This window comes from Podarcis erhardii (genome assembly GCF_964252035.2).
Source record: "Podarcis erhardii genome assembly, chromosome: Z".
Lineage (NCBI taxonomy): Eukaryota > Metazoa > Chordata > Lepidosauria > Squamata > Lacertidae > Podarcis > Podarcis erhardii.
The window spans coordinates 18,976,398-18,998,090 of NC_138504.1; the positions used below are offsets into that span (position 1 = coordinate 18,976,398).

Sequence of the window (21,693 nt, forward strand, 5' to 3'; positions counted from 1 at the left end):
TGTGCCTAAATATATGAAAGGTTCAAAGTATCTTAACAGGGAGGAGCTTCTTTATGGAAGAAGATCAGAGCTGTAAAAGATGGATAGAAAAACCTTGCAGGTTTTCTTCTGGTTGATGTGTTTGCGTTACAATTAATAATCTCAAAAATAAAAAAGGAGGAAGCTAGCTGGTTCATTGTAGTGTGAAGTTTCCTAGGTAATACTCTGCTTTATCAGATTTGTGATGTTGATTTGCGAAGGTTGATGGGTTATGGCTTTGTGGAAGAAAAGAAAACAATTTAACAAGGCGGAAACCAAAGGCTGTGCTGCCTTGGCGCAGAATTTATTTTCTTTTTAGCACACTGTGTATACATCCCTGACTGGAGATAACAGGAATGCAAAGACCACATTCTGGTAGCTGGGGGGCAAACAGGAATAAAATGCATAATCTGAATATTTACTGGTGCAACAAAGCATGAATGCTAAGCAATTTCTGCAGCAACAAATGGGAGGCAATTATATTTTACAGCACTAGAACCACACATAACCCCTTATTTAAACATAGGAATCACAGCCAGGTTTCCTAACCAACTCAAAAGTTCTTGTGTCTTAACCGACTTCCAACATTTTTGATGGTAACACAGGAGAAGGGAGGTGCCTAAAAACCCTGAAATCTGTTTCTTTCCCACATCCTCAAGTTTGATATGTTTCCTTTCTTTTACATGTAAATGGAACATTTTCTGTGGAAAGAGTTAAAGAACTGGGGAGGGGGGTGATGATTCCCCACCCCTACCCCATGTCACTGTTTTTACTTCGCACAAGTAAAATCAAACTCCTGATCCCCACCCGCTCCGGAGTGATGGAGAGAGGCTGAGGCCTACATGCCCCCACCCATTTACATGTGGATTTTCCGCACCTAAAGAAGGCTTAGCTTGGGCTTTGTACATACTATGCACCCCCCTCCCAAGAATCCTAGGAACTGTAGTTTGTTAAAGATCCTGGAAATTGCAGCTCTATTAGGGCTAAACTACAGTTCCCAGAGGATGCGGGTGGTGCTGTGGTCTAAACCACAGAGACTAGGGCTTGCCAATTGGAAGGTCGGCAGTTCGAATCCCCATGACGGGGTGAGCTCCTGTTGCTCGGTTCCTGCTCCTACCAACCTAGCAGTTTGAAAGCACGAAGTGCAAGTAGATAAATAGGTACCACTCCAGTAGGAAGGTAAACGGTGTTTCCGTGCGCTGCTCTGGTTCGCCAGAAGCGGCTTAGTCATGCTGGCCACATGACCCGGAAGCGGGACGCCGGCTCCCTTGGCCTATAGAGCGAGATGAGCACGCAACCCCAGAGTCGTCCGTGACTGGACCTAACGGTCAGGGGTATCTTTACCTTTACAGTTCCCAGGATTTGGGGGGGGGGTATGCTATAACTGCACTTTCACAGAATGGTGTGTTTGCAGCCTTGGACTGAGATCAAAAACTAGATTCACCTTTTATCTCCCTTGGGTCCCTCTGATTCCTGTGGCTTCCTGACTCACAGGCATCAAAGCAGGGCTGACTCTAAATTTTGAGGGAGCTCTCAGTAAACTGCCCTCTGTTAATCTCCTTTAACTCTGCGTACATTGTGGCTCAGAAGTGGCAGGCAGCGGAAGGACCCTAATGGAGCAGACATGACATAGCATCAAGGGGATTGTGAGAAAACTTAACTGGCAAGTCCCAGACTCTCTTGAGGAGAAGCCTTGTCTGGGGCATTGTGGGAAATGAAAATGGCCACTCCTAAACTCAGCTACCTGGTGTGTGTTGTGGGGGAGGAAGGCTGAAATGGGGACCCAAGGCAGGTATCAGTGTTGGGCCTTGTCAGGTTGTGGGGTACTCCTTCTTGTTTCTTGGCCCCATCTGGGGGACCTGTGGCCCTCCTGATGTTGCTGAATTACAACTGGTCGTTGTCTATGCTTGGAATTGTAGGAAAGCAACTTTTGGAGGGCCAAAGGTTCCCTATTTCTGCTCTTAGTTCTTTTGAGAAGTCTTAAAAAAAGAAAGTTCAGACCACCTTTCTCCTTTGCCTGTCCTTCCCTCTTTCCCTCAATCTTACCAATTAAGCATATCTCAGATCCATTTATTATTACGTTGTATTTTTACACCATGTAATTTCATCACATCTTTTGATCCAGGGAGAATCTGAAGTCTGTAGGTCAGAAGGGGACTAATCAGGGTTGAAAAGAACTTCTGCTGATACTAACCATCAGAATAGACAGTGGGGGGCTACGTAGTTCAGTCATCTTGACTACTTCTTTTTTGTAAGGAGTTCTTAAATTCTTCTCAAAGCTTTGTCTACTCTGTTTCCTTTCCTCACTTCTGACATCCCTGTCCTCTTCCTGGACCATTTTTACATAGCTTCCTAGCACTCAGCCCACAGTTCATATGACATTGTGTAGGTTTTTGTTTCCCTCCTTTGCCAACTGACCCCTCACTTCCTTCCAGAACTGAAATTGTTTAATGCTGTAAAACCTTTACCCTCAGAAGTTAGCACATCCAAAGAATATTCCATTACAGCAGCTCAGCCAATAGCAGGAGAAAGTGGAGCTTTAAGAAGACATGCATATTTTTGTTATATATAACTGCCCATATTTCGCTGCCCTGTATTTGAGTCTCCAGGGCCCATTGTTTCATTGATCTTGTTGCTTGTGGCTTATTGATGTTTATTCTTTGTTCTGTCCCCCCCCCCCACCTTTTGTCTCCCCTCTCCTTTCTGTGCCTGCAGCAAACACTGGAGATGAACCTCACCAACCTCGTTAAACGCAATAGCGAACTAGAAAATCAGATGGCCAAACTGATACAGATCTGCCAGCAGGTGGAGGTATGTGTTGGTTGCAAATTTGCGATGGTGAGGGTATGTTGGTGTGTCTTGTATGTGTGTTGGGGATCAGGTGGAAGAGCAGTTGCTTGGGGGGGGGGGTGATAAAACTACACTGTAGACCACTCACCAGACTTTCTGCAGTGTGATGCAAGAGTATGCAGCGGCACCCTTCCAAGCTGGTTCCACCATCATGGACAACTGTTGAACATATTCCACGTAACCCAGGGTGTAAGGCCAGCACCTTTGCTGAAGCTTAGCAGGTCTGTTCAATGTCTGGATGGACCTGTGCCTCGCTTCAGGTTCCGTTATGGAAGAGTAAGTAAATATATAAAATAAAACAAAACAACCCACATGCTGCAAGTCCAGCTGCTGTGAATCAGCATGGGGGGGGGGGTCCTCATCCAGGGATGATCCATGGGCTGTCCTCTCCCTGCAGGGAGAGCAGCAGCAAATGTAGAACAGGAAGAGAAGGCGAAAGTTTGCCTGCTCTATAGTTGTAGAGCTGCTGCTCCGCTCCTACCATTGCTGGCGGTCCCTATGTAAATATATTACGTTTATATCTCCTCCTTTGCTCCAGGGAGCTCAGGGTAGAAGTTACCGTATTTTCCGCCCTATAGGACGCACTTTTTCCCCTCTAAAAATGAAGGGGAAATGTGTGTGTGTCCTATGGGGCGAATGCAGACTTTCGCTGAAGCTTGGAGAGCGAGAGGGGTCGGTGCCCACCGACCCCTCTCGCTCTCCAGGCTTCAGGAAGCTATCAGCAAGCCTGGGGAGCCCGTGGGAGTTCCCGCAGGGCTCCCTAGGCTGCGGATAGCAGCCTGCTGCCCGGAGTGCGGGGCGCGCTGAAGCCACAGCTGGGTAGCGGAATAAATTTTTTTTCTTTATTTCCCCCCCAAAAAACTAGGTGCGTCCTATGGGCTGGTGCGTCCTATAGGGCGAAAAATACTGTACGTTTCTCACAACAACCCTGCAGAGTACACTAGGGACCTTGGCATGCAAAGCACAAAGTTGTGCTACCAACAGATGCAAGAAGCAGAACCTTCCCTTTTACACAGTGTGTAGGCTCAGATGGGAGTGGAAGTTTGGTTAGACAGCAAGGCAAGAGGGAAGCAGCAGCATGCGAAGCAGGAAGGGAGGAAAGAGGAAATTCTTACTCTTTATTAAATTTCTATCCCACCCTTCCTCCCAAAGGAGCCCAAGGCAGCAGACAGTAGAGCAGCAAAACAATGCAATTTAAAATAAAATATGGACATGATAAGAACATCTTAAAATTTTTATTATTATAGTAAACTTGGAACTTGCACCGTTTTCACTTACATGATCTCAGGTTTACGGGGGTAAGGTGGGGGAACAAATACATAAATGGAGAGTGGGTATCATTGGCCTTGGGAAGGAGGTGTGAGGGCTCTGGGAGCCAGCCTCTGAAAGCCTTTATGTCTCAGAAGATGCCAATCAGGCACCTTTTGTTTGGTTTTCTAAGGGTGTCTTGTCTCCCCTACCACATGCCTTTTCTAGCTGCTCCCAGCCCTCTCATTACACCCTGTAAAAACCAGATGCCAACAGATTAATACTTCCCTGTAGCTATTAAGCAGCAAGAGCCATGACTTCATCAACAATGAACCCTCATCCAGTACATCTGAAGGCAAGAGAGCACTTTAATGCTGTACTATTTCCAAAGGCAGAACAATTAATAGTGAATTAGTTCGCTGCTTTGTTTACCAAGGCAGTACACTGGGAGAAGCCATAGCAATTAGTTTCTTCTTAATGGGCTATTGATTTTCAGTTACTAAATTAAGAAGCGGTTCCTTGAACAAGCTTCTTCTTCTTCTTCTTTTTAATAATGGAAGTAGAGATACTGATCTATTGCAGTGGAATCCAGTTCGATAACTGGTTATTTAGTTTACTTGAATTAGTTTCCTCTGGAGAAGCCACCTTCCCCACCTCTGCATGCACACCCACCTGTTATCTTCCTAACAAGGCCAGCCCAACCATTAAGCAGGGTGAGGCGGCTGCCTCAAGTGGCAGATACTTGGGTGTGGGATAAGCAGGAAGGAGAGGTGCTAGAGGAAAAAGGCAAGTAAGAGGTGACATAATAGATGTTCGTAAAAGCATACATAGCATCAAGAAAGTGGATAGAGAAAATATATACAGTGGTCGCTCAGGTTGCCAATGTGATCCGTGCAGGAAGCACATTCGCACCCCACAGCATCCACAACCCGCAGTGCAGCGCCGCGTCTGCACACGCACGGGTCACGATTTAGCGCTTCTGCACAGGCGCTGAAACCCAGAAGTAACCCGTTCTGGTACTTCCGGGTTTGGCGCGGTGCGCAACCCGAAATCACACAACCCGAAGCATCTGTAACCGGAGGTATATCAAATGAAGCTGCGCTGTGATCTTGCTTGTTCAGTGACCTTTGGTTGTGAAGCAGTTTATAAACCTGCAAATAAATAAAGAAAGAAAGTAAGTAGCCTGTGGTCCAGTGGTCAGCCACTGGTCAGTTTCCAGTAGGCTACCCAATGCCTGTTGGTTGCTGGGGCTGTGGTAAAAAATGCTCTTTGTCTGATCCTCCTTAGAAGGATGAGGAATCTGTTGCCCTTCAGATGTTACTGGACTCCAGCTCCCATCACCTCTGACCATTGGGCCATGCTGCTGGGATCTGATGGGAGTTGAGTCTGGACGGCCCCACAGGTTCTATGCCAAGGGCGTGTGTACACATGATCACTTTAACAGAGACCAATAATACCTTAACTGTCAAGAGATCCAGAGTCTTCATTTTCACTTTGTAAATTTTAAAGAACAGTTGGCGGATAGTGGGCTGATTGACGTGATTCCACGTTTCTCTCTGCCCAAATCCTTCCTCAGAACACAACTTTCCTGAAAAGTCTTTGTCGTGACCAATTAATCCTTCTTCCCAACAGGAACAAAAACCACAATACATTCTAACCTAGTTTGATCCCATTCCTTCTTCTCCTTTGTTGTTGTTGTTTATTGTCAACATTTAAATTTTAAGTTCCTGCTGTTCCACTTCTAACCTACCCAATAACTAGGGTAGTAAGCATCCCTCTGGATGTTGTTGGACTACAACTCCCATTATCCCATGTCATTGGCCATGCTGGCAGGGGTTGATGGGATTTGGAGTCCAGTAGCAAAAAACATTGTCTTCCCTTGCCCTGTAAAGCTCAGTGTGCAATGATAGCACTCTTAAAATAACACCTAGGGATTGACACACAATTAAAGAAATCTTAAATCAGTTTGGTTGTAGGTATTTTGATGATTTACATGCAGCAGGGCAAAACTAATAGCTCTGAAGATAGCATACTTTTTAAACAATGCACATATTTGTTTCAGCCAAGATCCTGTTAGCAGAGGCATTGGCATGTTCTCTTTAGCACAGGACAGAACGCTCCTTAAAATGATACTTGTTCTACATGCAGCTTTATAAGTTGTATTAATATATATATATATATATATATATTTAATCAGGATGCCTTTTTAGTTGGTCAAAAAGCTATTAATCTAATGGATTAATCAACATAAATTGCAGTTTTCAGCTCATTTAACTGGGAGTAAGCCTCATTAAACACAGTTGGGCTTCTTTCTAGGTAAACACGTAAATAATGTAATTATTGCTGTCTTTACTCTTTTTGCATTTACTTCTGACTTCGCTGTTTACAATTCCCCACTTATAGTATGTACTATATCTGCAACTCAGGATAGCACTTCATTCATCTGATGAAATGGGCTGTAGTTCACAAAACCTTATGCCTCAATAAATGTGTTATGTGTTTGGCTATGTACGCGTTCCTGCCTTAAAATGCAGTTAGGGTGCATCTGTATATTTCCTAAGAAACACCCAGGTAACTGCAGGATGGATATGGATTGCGACTCATGTTGGGTGAACACTGCTTCCCAAATCAGTGCTGGGAGTGCAGTGGGTGCAAAATAAATGGGAGTTCCACAAGACTCTTGGATGTCAGTGCTATCTCTGCCACCACTGCAGTTTTTACTGTCTCTGCCCACCACTCCCTTGAGGAATGCCTTGTGCTTGTAAAGCAATGCCAGTCCCCTCCTAGTAAAAATCTCCCAGTTTCTGCCACTCTGTCCTCTGGGAAAGGATTTAATATTTGCAGCAATTTCATTTTCAGACAAAGCTCGTCGTGGAAGAGGTATAAGTCTCATTTCCCCATCACCAACTCTCTCCAACTTCTCACCATAAAGTGGTCAAAATGTGTGTCCCGAGACCCTTCGGCAGGCTGTAAAGCTAAATACAGTAAATGAAATAATCGTTAAGTGCCAGCCCAAAGCAGGAGGGAAGGACACGCAGTTTCAAATCTCACAAACGAATTTATTGGCCCCAAGAGGCTACTGACAGGAGGGCAGTTATGTGCCATTGAAGTGGTGTGGTTTATAGAAACATAAGGAAATGCCTTATATTGAGCCAGCCTACTGGTCTTTGGCAACATTTCCCTGCTTATTTCAGTTTAATAAACCTTCTGTGCTGTTTTAACTCCTGTGCACTGCCCACACTTAAATTCAGCTGCTCACTTGCATTCCCCGACATGTATCTTTACACCTGCCCTTCGTGCTTTCTGTTTGTTTAATTATTATTTTTTTGAACATTTGAAGCATTTTGGGCTTTTTACTTTAGATAAAAGGCAAGCAACAGGCAACATCGTAGTGTTGCGTAAAATTATGCGTTGCATGGGGAAAGGGGGGAGATAAAAGCTTTCCCCTCTCGCACAATACTAGAATTTGTGGATATCCAATGAACCTGAATGTTGGAAGATTCGGGACAGATAAAAGGAAAGTACTTCACGCTTTCACATAGATAAAACTATAGAACTTTCTCGCATAGAAGGCAGTGATGACCACCAATTTGAGTGGCTGTAAAAGACTATGAGATAAATTCATGGAGGATAAGAATATCCTCCATGACAGCTGCTGCACCTGAAAGGTGTGCCCAGGGGTAAGCAAAATTGTGCCTTCCAAATGTTGTAGACTATAACTCCCTTCAGTCCCAGCTAGCTAAGGCCAATGGTCAGCCCTAAACATTTTGGACCTCAATTATTTGTTAAGCTGTCTGCACCTGTACCATCCTGTGCTCATCTCCTAGATGTGTGGAATTGGTGGCCATGAGAAACAGGACATTTGATGTCATGGCCCCACAGTGTTGGAATTCCTCCCCTGTAGATTTGCAGTGAGTTGCTAGACTCCAGACATTTGGAAGGTCTCTTTCAGTTGGCTTCCATTGAATACTTTCTTTTTTTCCCCCTGGCTGGATTGCAGGTAGAATTGGTTATCGTATGTTTTACTGGCCAATGGGTTTTAAAATTTGCAATTGAATGGGTTTTATTATTTAGTATTTTTTGTAATTCTTATGGGTTTTTTCCATATTGGATGGGCATCACTCAGAAAAAGAGATGAGTAGAAGCAAGGAGAGAGGAAGACTTCAGAATCCCAGATAAAGGATCTGTAAAGTATAAGGATTAAGTCATAGACTTAGGAATCCAGGAGCTGGAAACCAGGAGCCAAGAGTTGTGCTGGGGTGTCAAGAGTTGAGGGACCAGTTCAGAAGTCAGAGCCAAGCCAGAGTCAAAGAGCACATCAAAACACCATCACATCTAGGAAGACCATTGTTTCTCAAGCAAAGTCCTATCCCAGACGGGAAGTCTTATTATAGCCCTTCCTGTCCAGAAAGGTTCAATAGCCAACCTGGGTGGAGGGCACAGATCCAGAGGCTGAGAATACTTCAGTGCCTTAGCCTAGAAGATGCTTCAATCTGCGGTTCTGGACATACTGGACAGGGTAGTTGTTCACAGAGGTACAGCGGTTTCTTTAAAACAGCCTCCTCTAACTAGGTGTCAGTAGTGGCTGGTACCCAGAGGCAGGGCGGCAGCTGGTGTAGCCAGAACCAAGGCAAGGCAACTAAACATTCAAGTTTCATCCCCATCCTCCTACACACTGCTAAGTTAACATTGGGACTACGGTGAAGGAAGCTAACAGGCAATGCCACCTCTTGGTCTAGTTGCAAGTAAGAAACATGTGAGGACCAGCCGAGGGCGGACTGAGATTGGTGGGATGGTGCTCCATTCGTACCAATGGACCAATCCCCACTTCCACTGCCCTCCAAATGTTTTTGACTACAACTCCCATCAGCCCCAGACAACACTTTAATATAGCCCCAAATACCTGGAGGAGAGCAAGTTGGTGGAAGGCTGTTTTAACATAAGATATTGCTGTTGCACTCCATCCTCAATCTCTGCTGAGAGTCCAGGTGCTTACCCAAGACTGTGGTTTGTTAGAAAGTCAAGGCACAGTGGTGCAGCCTCTCCCACCCAGCACACATTTTGTTCTCGCTGCATTCATCCTCTTCCCAAAAGCCCTTGCGAAACGCAGCCCAGGCTCCATGCAGCCACTCTTCTTTTTCCTTCAGCCTATGTCATGCAAGCTGGAATCCTAAACCTTTCTCTGCCCACTGTAACCCTGGCAACTCACAGATTCTAGGGTCCTCCCTTGATGTGCTGAAGACTGGGCATCAACATCTTTGCATTTCTTAATGGTTTATGCCCAGGTGTTGCTCCAGCAGGAAAGGCCAGCTTAGTCTGCATTTCTACATTGCTAAAGCCAACACCTGTCATCTCACCTTAATTCTCAAAGCACTGATTAAGCCCCAGCGCCCAGGAGCCTAGAAGAGGTCAGGGTGCCCACAAACCCTTAACATTATGTTGCACCAGGCTAAGGAACATTGGCTCACCTCTGGCCTGGCAGCTGATCAAGATTTCAACCCTGGCTACTGCCACCCAGATTTCAACATTCTTGCCACTAAAACTTGCTGGTTCCTTCCATCTGCATCTCCTGGTGTGTGTGTGTATATATATGATCATACTGCCTCCTACTCAGCTGCTTTCCAAGCCACCTGTGAGATTCATCTTCCTCCTGCTGAGGCATCATCTTCCAGTGGCTCTGAGTCCTGGGCCATGAACTGCCACTGAAAGCGGCTGCCGCACTTTGTGTTTCTGCTTACCCAGCAACTTGATCAAAAGCGAAGCAGATGAAAGGGATCCAAGCAGCCTTTTCCTCTCGTTAGTCTTGCTGAGAGGGCAGCCTAGCCAAAGGGGAAACAGTTCCCCCTCTTAACTGCTTCTGGCTTTTAGCTGTGCTTCTGAAGCTGTTTTCATTCTGGCAACAGTGCTAGCCCTTTGCTTTCCCGTGTCACTTGTGGCAGACAAAGAGAAGGGAAGGCTAGCAAGGTAGGATTGATTTGAGCATCAGAGTTCTACTCTGGAATCAGCTTTCCAGTGACAGAGTTTGCCCTCCAGACCACAAAACACTGTAGCATCTATAGCAGGGGTGGGGAAACTTTTTCCTGGGCAGCCCCCTAGGGGGCTGCATGCCAGTAGTGAGTGGGGCAGAGGCAAAAGTGGACAGAGCAAAGAACATACTTTTTCTCTTTGTGCAATAAGGTAGTTTTAACCCATTTTCACAGACTGCTCTCTATCCTCCATCCAAGCAAGCAAGACCATTACCAGAGCTCAATGACACGTTCCAGCCAGGCAGAAACACTCAAAGGGGGTACAAAACAGGACTGCTGAGGGGTGTGGCCTGTGGAGAGTCCCAGGGGCCAGGCAGAGAGGCCTGAGGGCCACATTTGATTCCAGGAACTGAGACTCTCCATCACTGGTCTAAAGGACTACTTACTCCAGGGATGTGCAACCTGAAGCCCTCTGCCGAATTTCCTAGGATACTTGGCCTAATTGCAGAAGCAGAGAGTATAGGACGCTGCCATATATCAAGTCAGACCATTGATCCATCTAGCTTAGCACTGCATACACAGAGTGGCAGTGACTCTCCGGGGTTCTCTCCCAGTTCTACCTGGAAATGCCAGATATTGAACCTGGGACCTTGCAAAAGAGATGCTCTGCCACTGTGTCACTGTCCTTCCGCACAGGGGTGATGGAGAGGCCCTTCCTGAGAAGATACAGGGCCCATGCTGCTCATCAAGCATCACTTGAATATCTGACTCTCCCTCTGTAAGTAATAGGCAGCCAAATCTCTCTTTAGCCCTTAACATTTCATACTTCTGGGCACTTACATTGAAAGAGAGCACATGCATGCATGTTCCCCCGCTTCTTCCCATGCACCAGATGCTGCATGTTGCCTCAAGACCTATAAGAAGCACACCAAATGGGATTTGATTTGCTATTTTCTTTCAGTTGGGAAGTTTCAGAATCCCTTCCAACCCCAGGCTGCATTTTTCCATTTCATTTAGAAGCTTTAAGCTCTGCCAATCACGCCTTCCAGCCTGTGCAGCCAAGGAAATGCACATTTTCCGTCTTAGGGAGCTTGTATCTTGCCAGTTGTCGGATGCAAAGGCCTGAAAGCCAGCAGAAAATGAGGCAGCAGGAAATATCTTCAAAAGCTGGGGAGAAACCCTACTACGTATCTCTGCTTCTTTGGTGGTGTAGTGGTTAAAACTAGGACCTGAGAGACTTGGGTTCTAATTGCTGCTCAGCCATAAAGCTAACTAGGTGGCCTTGGGCTGGTCAGATTCTGTCAGCCTAGCCTACCTCACAGGGTTGTTATCAGGGTAAAAAGAAGAGAACCATATGTGCCACCTTGAGCCACTTGGAGGAAAGGTGCAATAACAGTTTAAAATGATTTAATTCTCTTATTTCCCCTACTGCTTTTTACCCGACAACCACACCTGACTTTGGATTTAGGCACCCTTTGCAGAGAAGGTGAAGCCTTAATGCCCAGTCTGCTCCTTCTCTGTTCCATTGCACAAAGCTATGCTATTATTTTTCTCCTGCCCCCTTTCTTCCTGCTTCCTCTCACCTGGTTTCCCTTCTTTGCTGCACCTTCTCTATTCCAGATTAGTATTGCCTTGGCATTTAATTTTTTGTCCACTGGTCAATTAAGCACAGCATATAATGAAAGGTCAGTGTGGGATTACCTCCTGATGCAAACAGAAGCTTCAAATGAGCAATTTTCATCAATACCACACTTAAGATTACTCCACTTCTCTGCCTGCTCCAGTCCCGATAATTATCAGTGTGTGAGTACACACAGCAGGGGCATGTTAAATTCAAAGATGCTTTTATTGTCATGGCATCAGGAAGTATTTTTTATTTGCACTGTACATTAAATCCCATTTGCCATTTTAAGGTTCATTCACTCCATTTGGACAGAGCTCTTTGCAATCCTACTTTATATTTGTTGGAGCTCTTTGCAATCCCACTTTATATTTACCAGCTTGAATAACTGGGTGTCATCAGCAAACTTAGCCATGTTAATGCACACCTGCCGGGGGGTGGGGTGGGGGTGGACTGTAGCTTAGTGGTAGAGCATCTGCCTTATAAGCAGAAGGCTGTGGGTTCAATTCTCAGCATCTCAAGGCAGAGCTAGGAATGATCATTGCCTGAAACTGTCAGTGTAGACACTACTGAGCTAATGGTCTGTCTTGGTTTAAGGCACCTTCCTGTTTTCCTGCAGCTAATTTGGCTCCAAATGTGATGTCAGGAGCCATCCATGTTTTACCCATATAAAACTATGGCTTTCTAGCTGCCACTGAAGCTAGAGCACCAGCAGAGAACATGCAAAGCTGTGCATGGGCTGCGACAGGGAACTTCACATATTCACATTTGAATAATCATTGTTGAGAAATTGGAAAAATAACCAGGAACATTATGTCTGGGAAACAGGGTCAATTCAGTGTAGTGGATGAAGTTTTGGACTTACCCCTGGGAGACCTGAGCAAACCATGAAGCTCACTGGGTGATCTCATATCAGATGTTGTGTCTTGGATTAACCTACCCACAGGGCTGTTGGGAGGACAAAATGTAGGATAGACACCAGGGATACCTCGTAAAAGGGATTGCTCCTAAAAATGTAATGAATGAATGAAATTTTCAGCAGTCATGTAAGTGGGGTAGAAGAGGTTCAGACATGTTGCAGTGCACTTGTGTAAGAGCCAGAACCATAGCCCACAGTGTTCATTAAAAAAACCCTCTCTTCTCTCACATTTTGCAGAAATGACTACAAAACAACAACAACAAAAATAACCTCTTTTGTGTAACTGCCTTCTCATTTCCCCTCAGCACTCAACTTTTGACAAGAAGACCAATGAAAAGCTGGCTAAGAGGCAAACTAAACATTACATAGCAATTTGTCTAACAAAGCACAAATTGATTTTCAATGAAAAGCAGCCATGGGGGAGTGCAGTTTTGAGCAGATTGGCAGTGGGGGACAAGGGGATGTTCCCAATGGCTCAAAAATCTATTGCCCTGTGGGGGAAGATAGAAAGAACAGCATAGAGATTGGCCCCCTGTCTCACTTATGCTGTTCATATGGAAGGCCCCCGTAGAGGTTTATTTTACTGTGCATTCATGATATGTTCAAAACAAAATAAAAAAATTCCTTCCAGTAGCACCTTAAAGACCAACTGAGTTAGTTCTAGGTATGAGCTTTCGTGTGCATGCACACTTCTTCAGATACCTCATACCTAGAAAGCTCATACCTAGAACTAACTCAGTTGGTCTTTAAGGTGCTACTGGAAGGAATTTTTTTATTTTGTTTTGACCATGGCAGACCAACACGGCTACCTATCTGTATTCATGATATGTGGTCATGATGCTATTTGGGTCACACTATTGGTGACTGCAAAAGTTCTGAGGTAGTCACACTGCTTCATTTTCATTTAGTGCATATCCTGTAACTTCCTGTGACTTAACCATACCAGAAAAGTTCCTGGTGGCGGTGTTGCCCCACTTTTTTTGCACTATCGCCCCTCCAGACACCAATAATATGGTAGCATTGGGGATGCCTTGAAGAACAAACTACCTGAAAAATCACATCTCCTTATACAAATCTTCCAGGGTGCTAAGGTCCTTGGGCAAGCACCTTCTCTTAATCCCACCAACATCAGCATCACTGTTGGTGGTGACACAAGAGAGAGCCTTATCTGTGGCTGCTCCCATATTGTGGAATTCCTTCCCAAGAGAGTTTAGATGGCTCCCTCTTTGTTATCCCTTTGCCAGCAGGCTAAGACCTTCCTATTCAGACAGGCTTTTGAAAATGAAAGGTGCAGGCGGTGCTGATCACTGGGTTGCTGTCAGGGCAAACTGTATTTTAATTTCTGGTTCTAAATGTGTTCTGGTGTATTTTAATTATTGTTTTTATCTAGTTTATTTTTATTACTTTGCAGTTTATAATGTCATTTTTAAATGCTGTAAGCCGCCATGAATCCCATTTCGGGAGAAAGAAGGGATATAGATACATTAAATAAATAAGCAAGCAAGCAAGCAAACTAAAACAGAAATAATCCGCCACGAATGCACTATTATTGTGTCAAGAATTTGTCGCAGGATGCACCTACAATAAAACAAGGGGCTCTTTGGTGGCCTCTGACTTCCCCAACTCCTGCCACAGGGCTACTCCAGAAGCACCTTTCCTCAAGGGGCAGAGAGAGCCCGGCTCTTTTCATTGTACCTCATCTTGCTGCTTTATTATACAGTTTTGATTGATGCTTTAAACATTCTTATAAAAATATATATATATATATTTAAAAAAAACTACACTAAAAATTGATGTTAGGGTTGCCTGAAAAGCAGCTTATGAATACCTTAAATTTCATTTGTTTATTTGCCTAGCTAAATTTATATACCATTTTAGTGTTGTAAGACATCCTCAAAGTTGTAAGACACCCTCAAATGTTAAATAGAACATTTAAATTATCGATAAGAAACAGTTAAAATCAGGCATTCAAAAGATGATTAGAATCAACAGTAATTCAAAGAAATGAAACACACGCAACTTCTACATACGGTAGCTGGATAGACTTACCTAAATAAAAATGGGATTTCAGCAGGTGCAGCAAAAGTGTGTGCAGGGAGACAAAATTTCAGGAACTTAGAAAGTGCAGTTACTGCCACACTAAAAAACTGACTTCGTGTAAGCCAGATGAATGTTTTGTGGCACCTGTAACAGTGCCGAATAAACAAATAAAATCACTCTCACACATACTTCTGGAATATACCACAGGGGTACCATTGCACAGCTTTGAGTGTGGAAAACAGCTAGTAGAGAAAGAGTGAAGAGTTCTCTCTCCCCCACCACTCCTCTGCTCAAAATAACCACCTCCTGAGCCTTATCTAGGGTGGCCATGAGTCCTGCTTTATTGAGGACAATCCTCTGTTTGAAGAGCAGTCTGCTCCAAATCTGGTTTAAAAATAAAGAGTCTTGAAGTTCTCGATCAACAGCACCTGGACAGCAAACTGAGCAAGCAAAACAGGTCACCTGGTCAAAATCTTCGCCAATATGGTGAGATATGTTGTATTTCTATTTAAATTATAATTCTTCTAAATTTGCATCAATACATTTAAAATAAATACATGCAAATATCATCCAAATGTACACACTCTTTTGTCCTATTGATATATTCCCCTTTTGTGGTGATGCATCAGTGGCAAGCCAAGGCTTATGTAGGCTGTTTGTTTCCCTAGCTGTCTGTTTGTCCATCCATTCCAAAAAGTCGGAGGAAGAGACTTTATCCCATGTAGCACTAAGTAACTCATTCCATTGGCACAAGGATTTCTCCCCTTTTTTTATTAATAGTTTTAAACTGAATTTTCCAAAAAGGAAACAGAAACAATTGCAGTCAAAAAATACAAACTGAATAAATCAAGACAATGTGTACTATGCATGTGAGTTAGGGGGAGAAGGGGGGAATGGCTGGTGGCCCACCCCACCCCAGTACTCAGACATTCAAGCAAATAGCTTTGTATAAGAAGTCCATATATCTTCCCATTTTCTTGTGTTTACAGAAGGTCACCTCCTCATATGCTGCCAGCTGAGTCCTGTCCTCTGTGCGCTGCACAATCACAGCAATAGGCTCTTTCTTGTTATCTTTAATGGTTAGTTGTTAGACCATGAGTGCTCTTACAAGCCAGTCCCTTAGAAGACAAGTTCCAAAGGACTGGTATGTAACTCAGTAGTGTAGTAACATCTGTAAGGACTTATGCCCAGTTACCTTCCCTCCACTCTTTCCAGGCACAATCTGCACTTTAAAGCTCCGTGCCTGAGTACCCTTTTTTTTTTCCCCCTCCAGAGCTTTTACCATGGAAACTCACTCTTTAAATCTCAGTCAGTGCAAATGGCAATCTGCAGAAAACCCAAATTGACATTTGTTTCGATTGAGCGCTAAAGAACAGGTTTTCGCAGGGAAAGTTCCAGGGCAAAAAAGGAACAATGCTCAGACACAGAACGTTTAAGCATGGACATGTGCCTGAAAGTAGCAGGGCAAATTGTAAGTGTGGATAAGCCCTAAATATCAAGGAGGTATCCAGATCCATATTTATGCTGCTGATGGCCTCTAACCAAAAGACTGTGACTCTAGCAGAAGACCAAATCAACAATGATTCACACTTGTGCAGTGGAACTTCCTACCCCTGTACAGGCACACAACCAGTCTGTTCTGGTTCCCCAATACCAATCCTATGGAGCAGATTTGGAGAGTGGGTGAAAGTTCTGCTCAGCAAGCATAAATCCTTGCGCTAATAGAATGAGTGCATTGGATAACACCTGAAGTCAAGGCTTTCTTCCTTGAAGCATTTGCTCCATGAAGATGAGAAACAAAATCCTGTTCCATTCTTCCCATTTGGCTTGTTTTTCGGCTAGGTGAACACAGCCATGCATGAGGCCAAACTGATGGAGGAGTGTGACGAGCTAATGGAGATCATCCGTCAGCGCAAGCAAGTGATTGCCGTCAAGATCAAAGAGACAAAGGTAGGACCATGCTGCCTAATTTACTGTTGCCCCTCTGCACTCTGGTATGACCTGTTACGTCACCCTTAATTCTGTGAACCATTTGCTTGTGTAATTAATTTCTTTATTTTTCAGTGGCTGTATATCTTTCCAAATTTCCCACTGAGATGGGAATAAAATGCTGTGTATTCATCATCCAGAATTGACCTCCACAGTCATTTACGGACACATGGTTAAGACTTTTTTTCAGGGAAGACAATCTTACTTGGCTATGAGTGATCGCCAAAGAAGAAGAAGATACACCATACATGGATTCCCCCAAAGAATCTTGGGGGCTGTAGTTTACCAATAACAGTTATTTTTTAAAAAATACAGTTCCCAGGATTCTTTAAATATATGGTGTGTACACAGCATTTCAGACTCATATTTAGGGAAGCAGATCTTTTCTATCAAACTTGCCTTTGATGGCCAGAGATAAGGGTGGGTTGAGGTAGCAAATAATGAGCATTCTGAGACCCACATCAACCCATTGTGATGGAGTGGGCTGCAAGTCAAAGAAAGAAAGAAGGTGCATATTTATTAATTAAGTGCACAGGACCCTTTTCTTCATAGAAGAGTAGCTGCTTACAGTCCATGAAACATCTTATTCTTCCTTTAATCCTTGTGCAATATTGGGTGGACATTACACCTCATATGTTGCAGAGTCTAAAATTGTGAATTTATGACAAGGATGAGGAGAGGAACATAAAAGCCCTGCCACAGGTTGTTCCCCCCACCATGGACAGTGCTTTTAGAGGCCTTGAGCAGAGGGGTGTGTGTGGGTGTGGGTCTGTGTGTGTCCTAATTATATAGACAGTACCCAAAAATCGCAGATTGTGTATTGGAAAAGAACTCTGTTTTTTTCTCTCATCACTTTCTCTCATATCTATATCTATATCATCTATATCTATATCTATATCTATATCTATATCATCTACACACACACACACACACACACACTCCTTATGAATGCAAAGATTTGATTGAAATTACATGTGAATTTCCAGTAGAATCTCAGGAGCCAGAGAGTTGGCTAAATAAGATTGACAGTGGTCATGAGCTAGGCTTCAGCTCCCATTATTATCTCCCTGCCATGACTAGCAAAGCCAAAATGAATTAAATAAAGTCTACAAAGAATTAAGAAAAAAATGCATAATTTATCCAGGTTGCAGAATTCAGCTGGGGTGGGGTGGGGGGTAGAGTTGGCACAGGATTTTTATGTTGTCTTTTAGCTGGGAATGCATACATCAACCTGGCCTTGGGTAAAGATAAAGGGACCCCTGACCGTTAAGTCCAGTCGCAAACGACTCTGGGGTTGTGGCCCTCATCTCGCATTACTGGTCGAGGGAGCCGTCATTTGTCCGCAGACAGCTTCTGGTTCATGTGCCTGGCATGACTAAACCGCTTCTGGCAAAACCAGAGCAGTGCATGGAAACGCCATTTACCTTCCTGCCGGAGCGGTACCTATTTACCTACTTGCACTTTGACGTGCTTTCGAACTACTAAGTTGGCAGGAGCAGGGACCGAGCAACGGGAGCTCACCCCATTGTGGGGATTCGAACTGTCAACCTTCTGATCGGAATCCCAAGAGGCTCAGTGAGATTGCTGAGTAGTGTTTCATAGCAAAATAGCTCTGATATGTGAAGATGGTGCAAAGGGAAAAAAAAACAGAGTGAGAGATTGGTTGGGGTTAATGTGCTTTGGCTTTGATTTGAGTAGCAACTTGCTGAGTTAAGAAGCTGCCTTTTAGTGAGGAATCTGGACCTCAATTCTTAGAAGACTGAACTTTGCAATGTCCAACACTTAATCCTATGATGCTCCAGAAATGACAAGGCAAAAACTCTTGCTTCTGCCCCTGTTACCTTTCTTGCAGGGCCTTCCCTGCCCAGCAACCCAACTCTGAGGAGGAGGGAGAGCTGGGCACTGTGCCACTCACCTCCTCACCATGCCAGGTGTTTGCAGCCTCTGCTTTTTGGAAGCCCTCCTTCCCCCTTCTTTCCTTCTGATCGTTTTCTTGATGAGTCTGGGCATAAACGAACCATCCATCAGCCCATTAAATCCCAGCAGGAGAGTCATTTCCTTGTGCAAACAACCATTTGAAGTTCTGGTCTGCCTACTGCTAGCTGGAATGAGCGTCTCTCTCACTCCCTCTCGCTCCTGCTTGGCATCGGCTTTGACATTTCCAGTAATGATGAATGAAGGTGAGCAGGGGAAGATTGGCAGGAGCAAAGCGTGGCAGCAAGGAGATGGGAAAGGCATTAATTGCTCTGCACCTCTGCACTTAGCTAGCTTTGGTTTTTTCCTCCCCATTCTGTCATCTCAGAAAGGGGAGCTGCACCCCCCCCAAAATCATTGGAACCCTATTGTAGTAGAGACAACATTCAGTAGTGGTTCCAGTGGTGATTGCTAATGCAAAGGCACCTTCAAGCTGGGATGGCTGCAGGATATAAAATCAGGTCATATCCTAGGAAAGGAAAGCCCAAGCTCTTAAGTACAGCCCTGCTCCCTGTAAATTCAGTCTTCTCCTTATACCACACTAGACTATTTTGTCCATCCAGCCCAGGGTTGCCTACAGTGACTGACAGTAGCTGTCCAGCAGAGGTCCTCCCTATCACCTTCCTTCCTGCAAAGGAATTGCTCTTCCAGGAAGAAAACCATCACTGCATGTGCTGTTGCTGAGCTGGAATGCATTGCAGTGGTGGAGGACGTACGGTCCTGTGGCCGGCAAGCATTTTCTTGGGAGCCTGCCATTGTGCTGCTTCCTCCGTAACCCTCCAGGGGTGTTGCAGTACGCAGTTACGAATTCACAGCGCATTTGACACCAGCGTTCATTCCATCTCAGAGCTCGAACAAGACAGCTCTGACTTAACAGCCAGTGACTCTGCATGTATGAAATTCTTGCTAGTTGAGTTTGGCAGGGCTATTACTGGGCAGCACTGTTACCCCAGGCCAAAGTAATGGCAGAAATATCAGTCATAAATCAAACTTGTCATCTGGTGTGAACACAGCTCGCTCCCAGAGCACATCCGCTATCAGCACAACCTGTGCCTGCTTCCATGCATCCTTCACTCTGAAAGAGAAGGATTCAGGCAGCATGTGAGGCTTGCTTATTTATTTAATCACATCTTAGAATTCCCCGGTAGTATGGTCCCTGTTTTGAACTGGAAGTTGAAACTGTGGGATGAACCCATGCAGTAAAAACAAAGGTTTGGTCCCATCCATCATCATCATCATCATCATCATCATCATCATCATCGGCAAATCTATTTATTTAAAGAATTTATATCCCAGTTTTAATTACAACAGCCCTTAAGATATTCTGGTCTAAGTTGTTCAGGACTTAGTACACTGGTACAAGAACCTTGAATGGAGCCCAGTAGCAGGTCTTTTAACACTGGTGCCATGCCTTGGTGGTGGTTTATTCCTGGTTTCGATATAGTTCAACCTCTGTTCTTTTGATGTGTGTGAGAAGAGAGACTCAAACCAGATGAGACCTTTACAAAACCTGAACTGTAATTTGGAAGTTTCTCTAGGTCGAACCTGAGTCTGTTGGCTTCAGGGCTATTTTGCCTAGAAGAAGTTCACAGATTTGAGGTTTCCCCACTTAAATTCTACATCTGTGTAAGATTCTTAGTTTATGTGTTGCCTGCACTCTTTGGGTGTTTGTGATTTTAGTGTTTAATCAATTGTTTAATGTATTTCCCCCCCTTATATCATTTATTTCTCTCCCCGTACTAAATGCTTCTTGACATTTTAGTTGTTGGTTTTCTAGCTCCCTGCCCCCCGCCCACTGGATTTATTGAGCCTCCAACCATGACTTGTGCTCTAACAGCTACCTCTGCATAAGCAATAGGCCCCAGCATAGCCAGTAGTCAGAATGGTGGGAATTGTATTCCTGCAGCATCTGCAGGGCCACAAGTTCCCCATCTCTGTTTTTAGAGCTAATCCAAAAACAGCACTCGTTGGTTCTTTTATCAGAGCCAGACACTTAAGCAAGTTTTGAGTTCAGCAGCACTTTTTTTCAGGCTAGACAATAAACTATCACAATGTGATGGTGGCATATTTGTGAATTCTAAAGTCTGTTCACTGTTTTGTGACATACTTATTCAGCCTAAAAAATGTATTGTGCTACTGTTGCATTGGGGATTTCATTCTCTATAATTCAGGGCTGGGAAACCTTTTCTGTTCTGAGGGCTGTTTCCCCCCATGACCATTATCTGGAGCCAGCAGTAAAAGCAGGCAGGGCAATAGATGCGCTTCTTGCCTCTATACAGCAGACTACATTCCAGCCATGCAAAAGTCACGGGTTTTGTATGCACACCTATACATACCTCTCAGACTCTCATACTTCCATCCAGGTAAGCATGAGGCATGATCAGTGTTCAAGGACACATTCCAGCCAGGCAAAAACACTCCTGGAGCATCTAGAGTGAGGCTGTGTAAGGAGTGTGACCAGCAGAGAGCCCCAGGGTAGAGAGGCCTGGAGCACCACATATGACCCTTGGGTCAGAGGTTCCCCACCTGCTGTAATAGGTAGACAGCATTTAGAGGAGCACCATAGAGGAGGGAGAAAGGTTGTTTTCTGCTGCTCCAGAGAAGCGGACACAGAGCAATGGTTCCAAACTACAAGAAAAAAGATTCCACCTAAACATTAGGAAGAACTTCCTGACAGTAAGAGCTGTTCGACAGTGGAATTTGCTGCCAAGGAGTGTGGTGGAGTCTCCTTCTTTGGAGGTCTTTAAGCAGAGGCTTGACAACCATATGTCAGGAGTGCTCTGATGGTGTTTCCTGCTTGGCAGGGGGTTGGACTCGATGGCCCTTGTGGTCTCTTCCAACTCTATGATTCTATGATTCTATGATTCTATGATTCATTTCTTGTTACAGGGTGGGCCCCTTGAGGACTGGTGAGGAAGGATCGGATATAGCATGCTTTCTTGCCCTTTACTCTTCTGAAGTTGGAAATGTTGGTGGTTCATTCTTGCTTTAGCAAATGTTGGGTACCTGAATGTAAATTCCTGAACAGGAGATTGCAAAAAAAGTAGGAGAGAAGGCTGGATCAGTGC

General features: G+C 44.5%; 1 protein-coding gene across 1 annotated transcript in view; it reads left to right on the forward strand.

Moving 5' to 3' along the window:
• The window catches only part of MID2 (midline 2), a 198,628-nt gene that overhangs the window by 145,886 nt on the left and 31,049 nt on the right, over nt 1-21,693 (forward strand). Inside the window, exons 3-4 of the mRNA XM_081848037.1 lie at nt 2,734-2,829; nt 16,505-16,612. Coding sequence (XP_081704163.1) covers nt 2,734-2,829; nt 16,505-16,612 — 204 coding nt within the window. The remainder of the gene's footprint in view (nt 1-2,733; nt 2,830-16,504; nt 16,613-21,693) is intronic.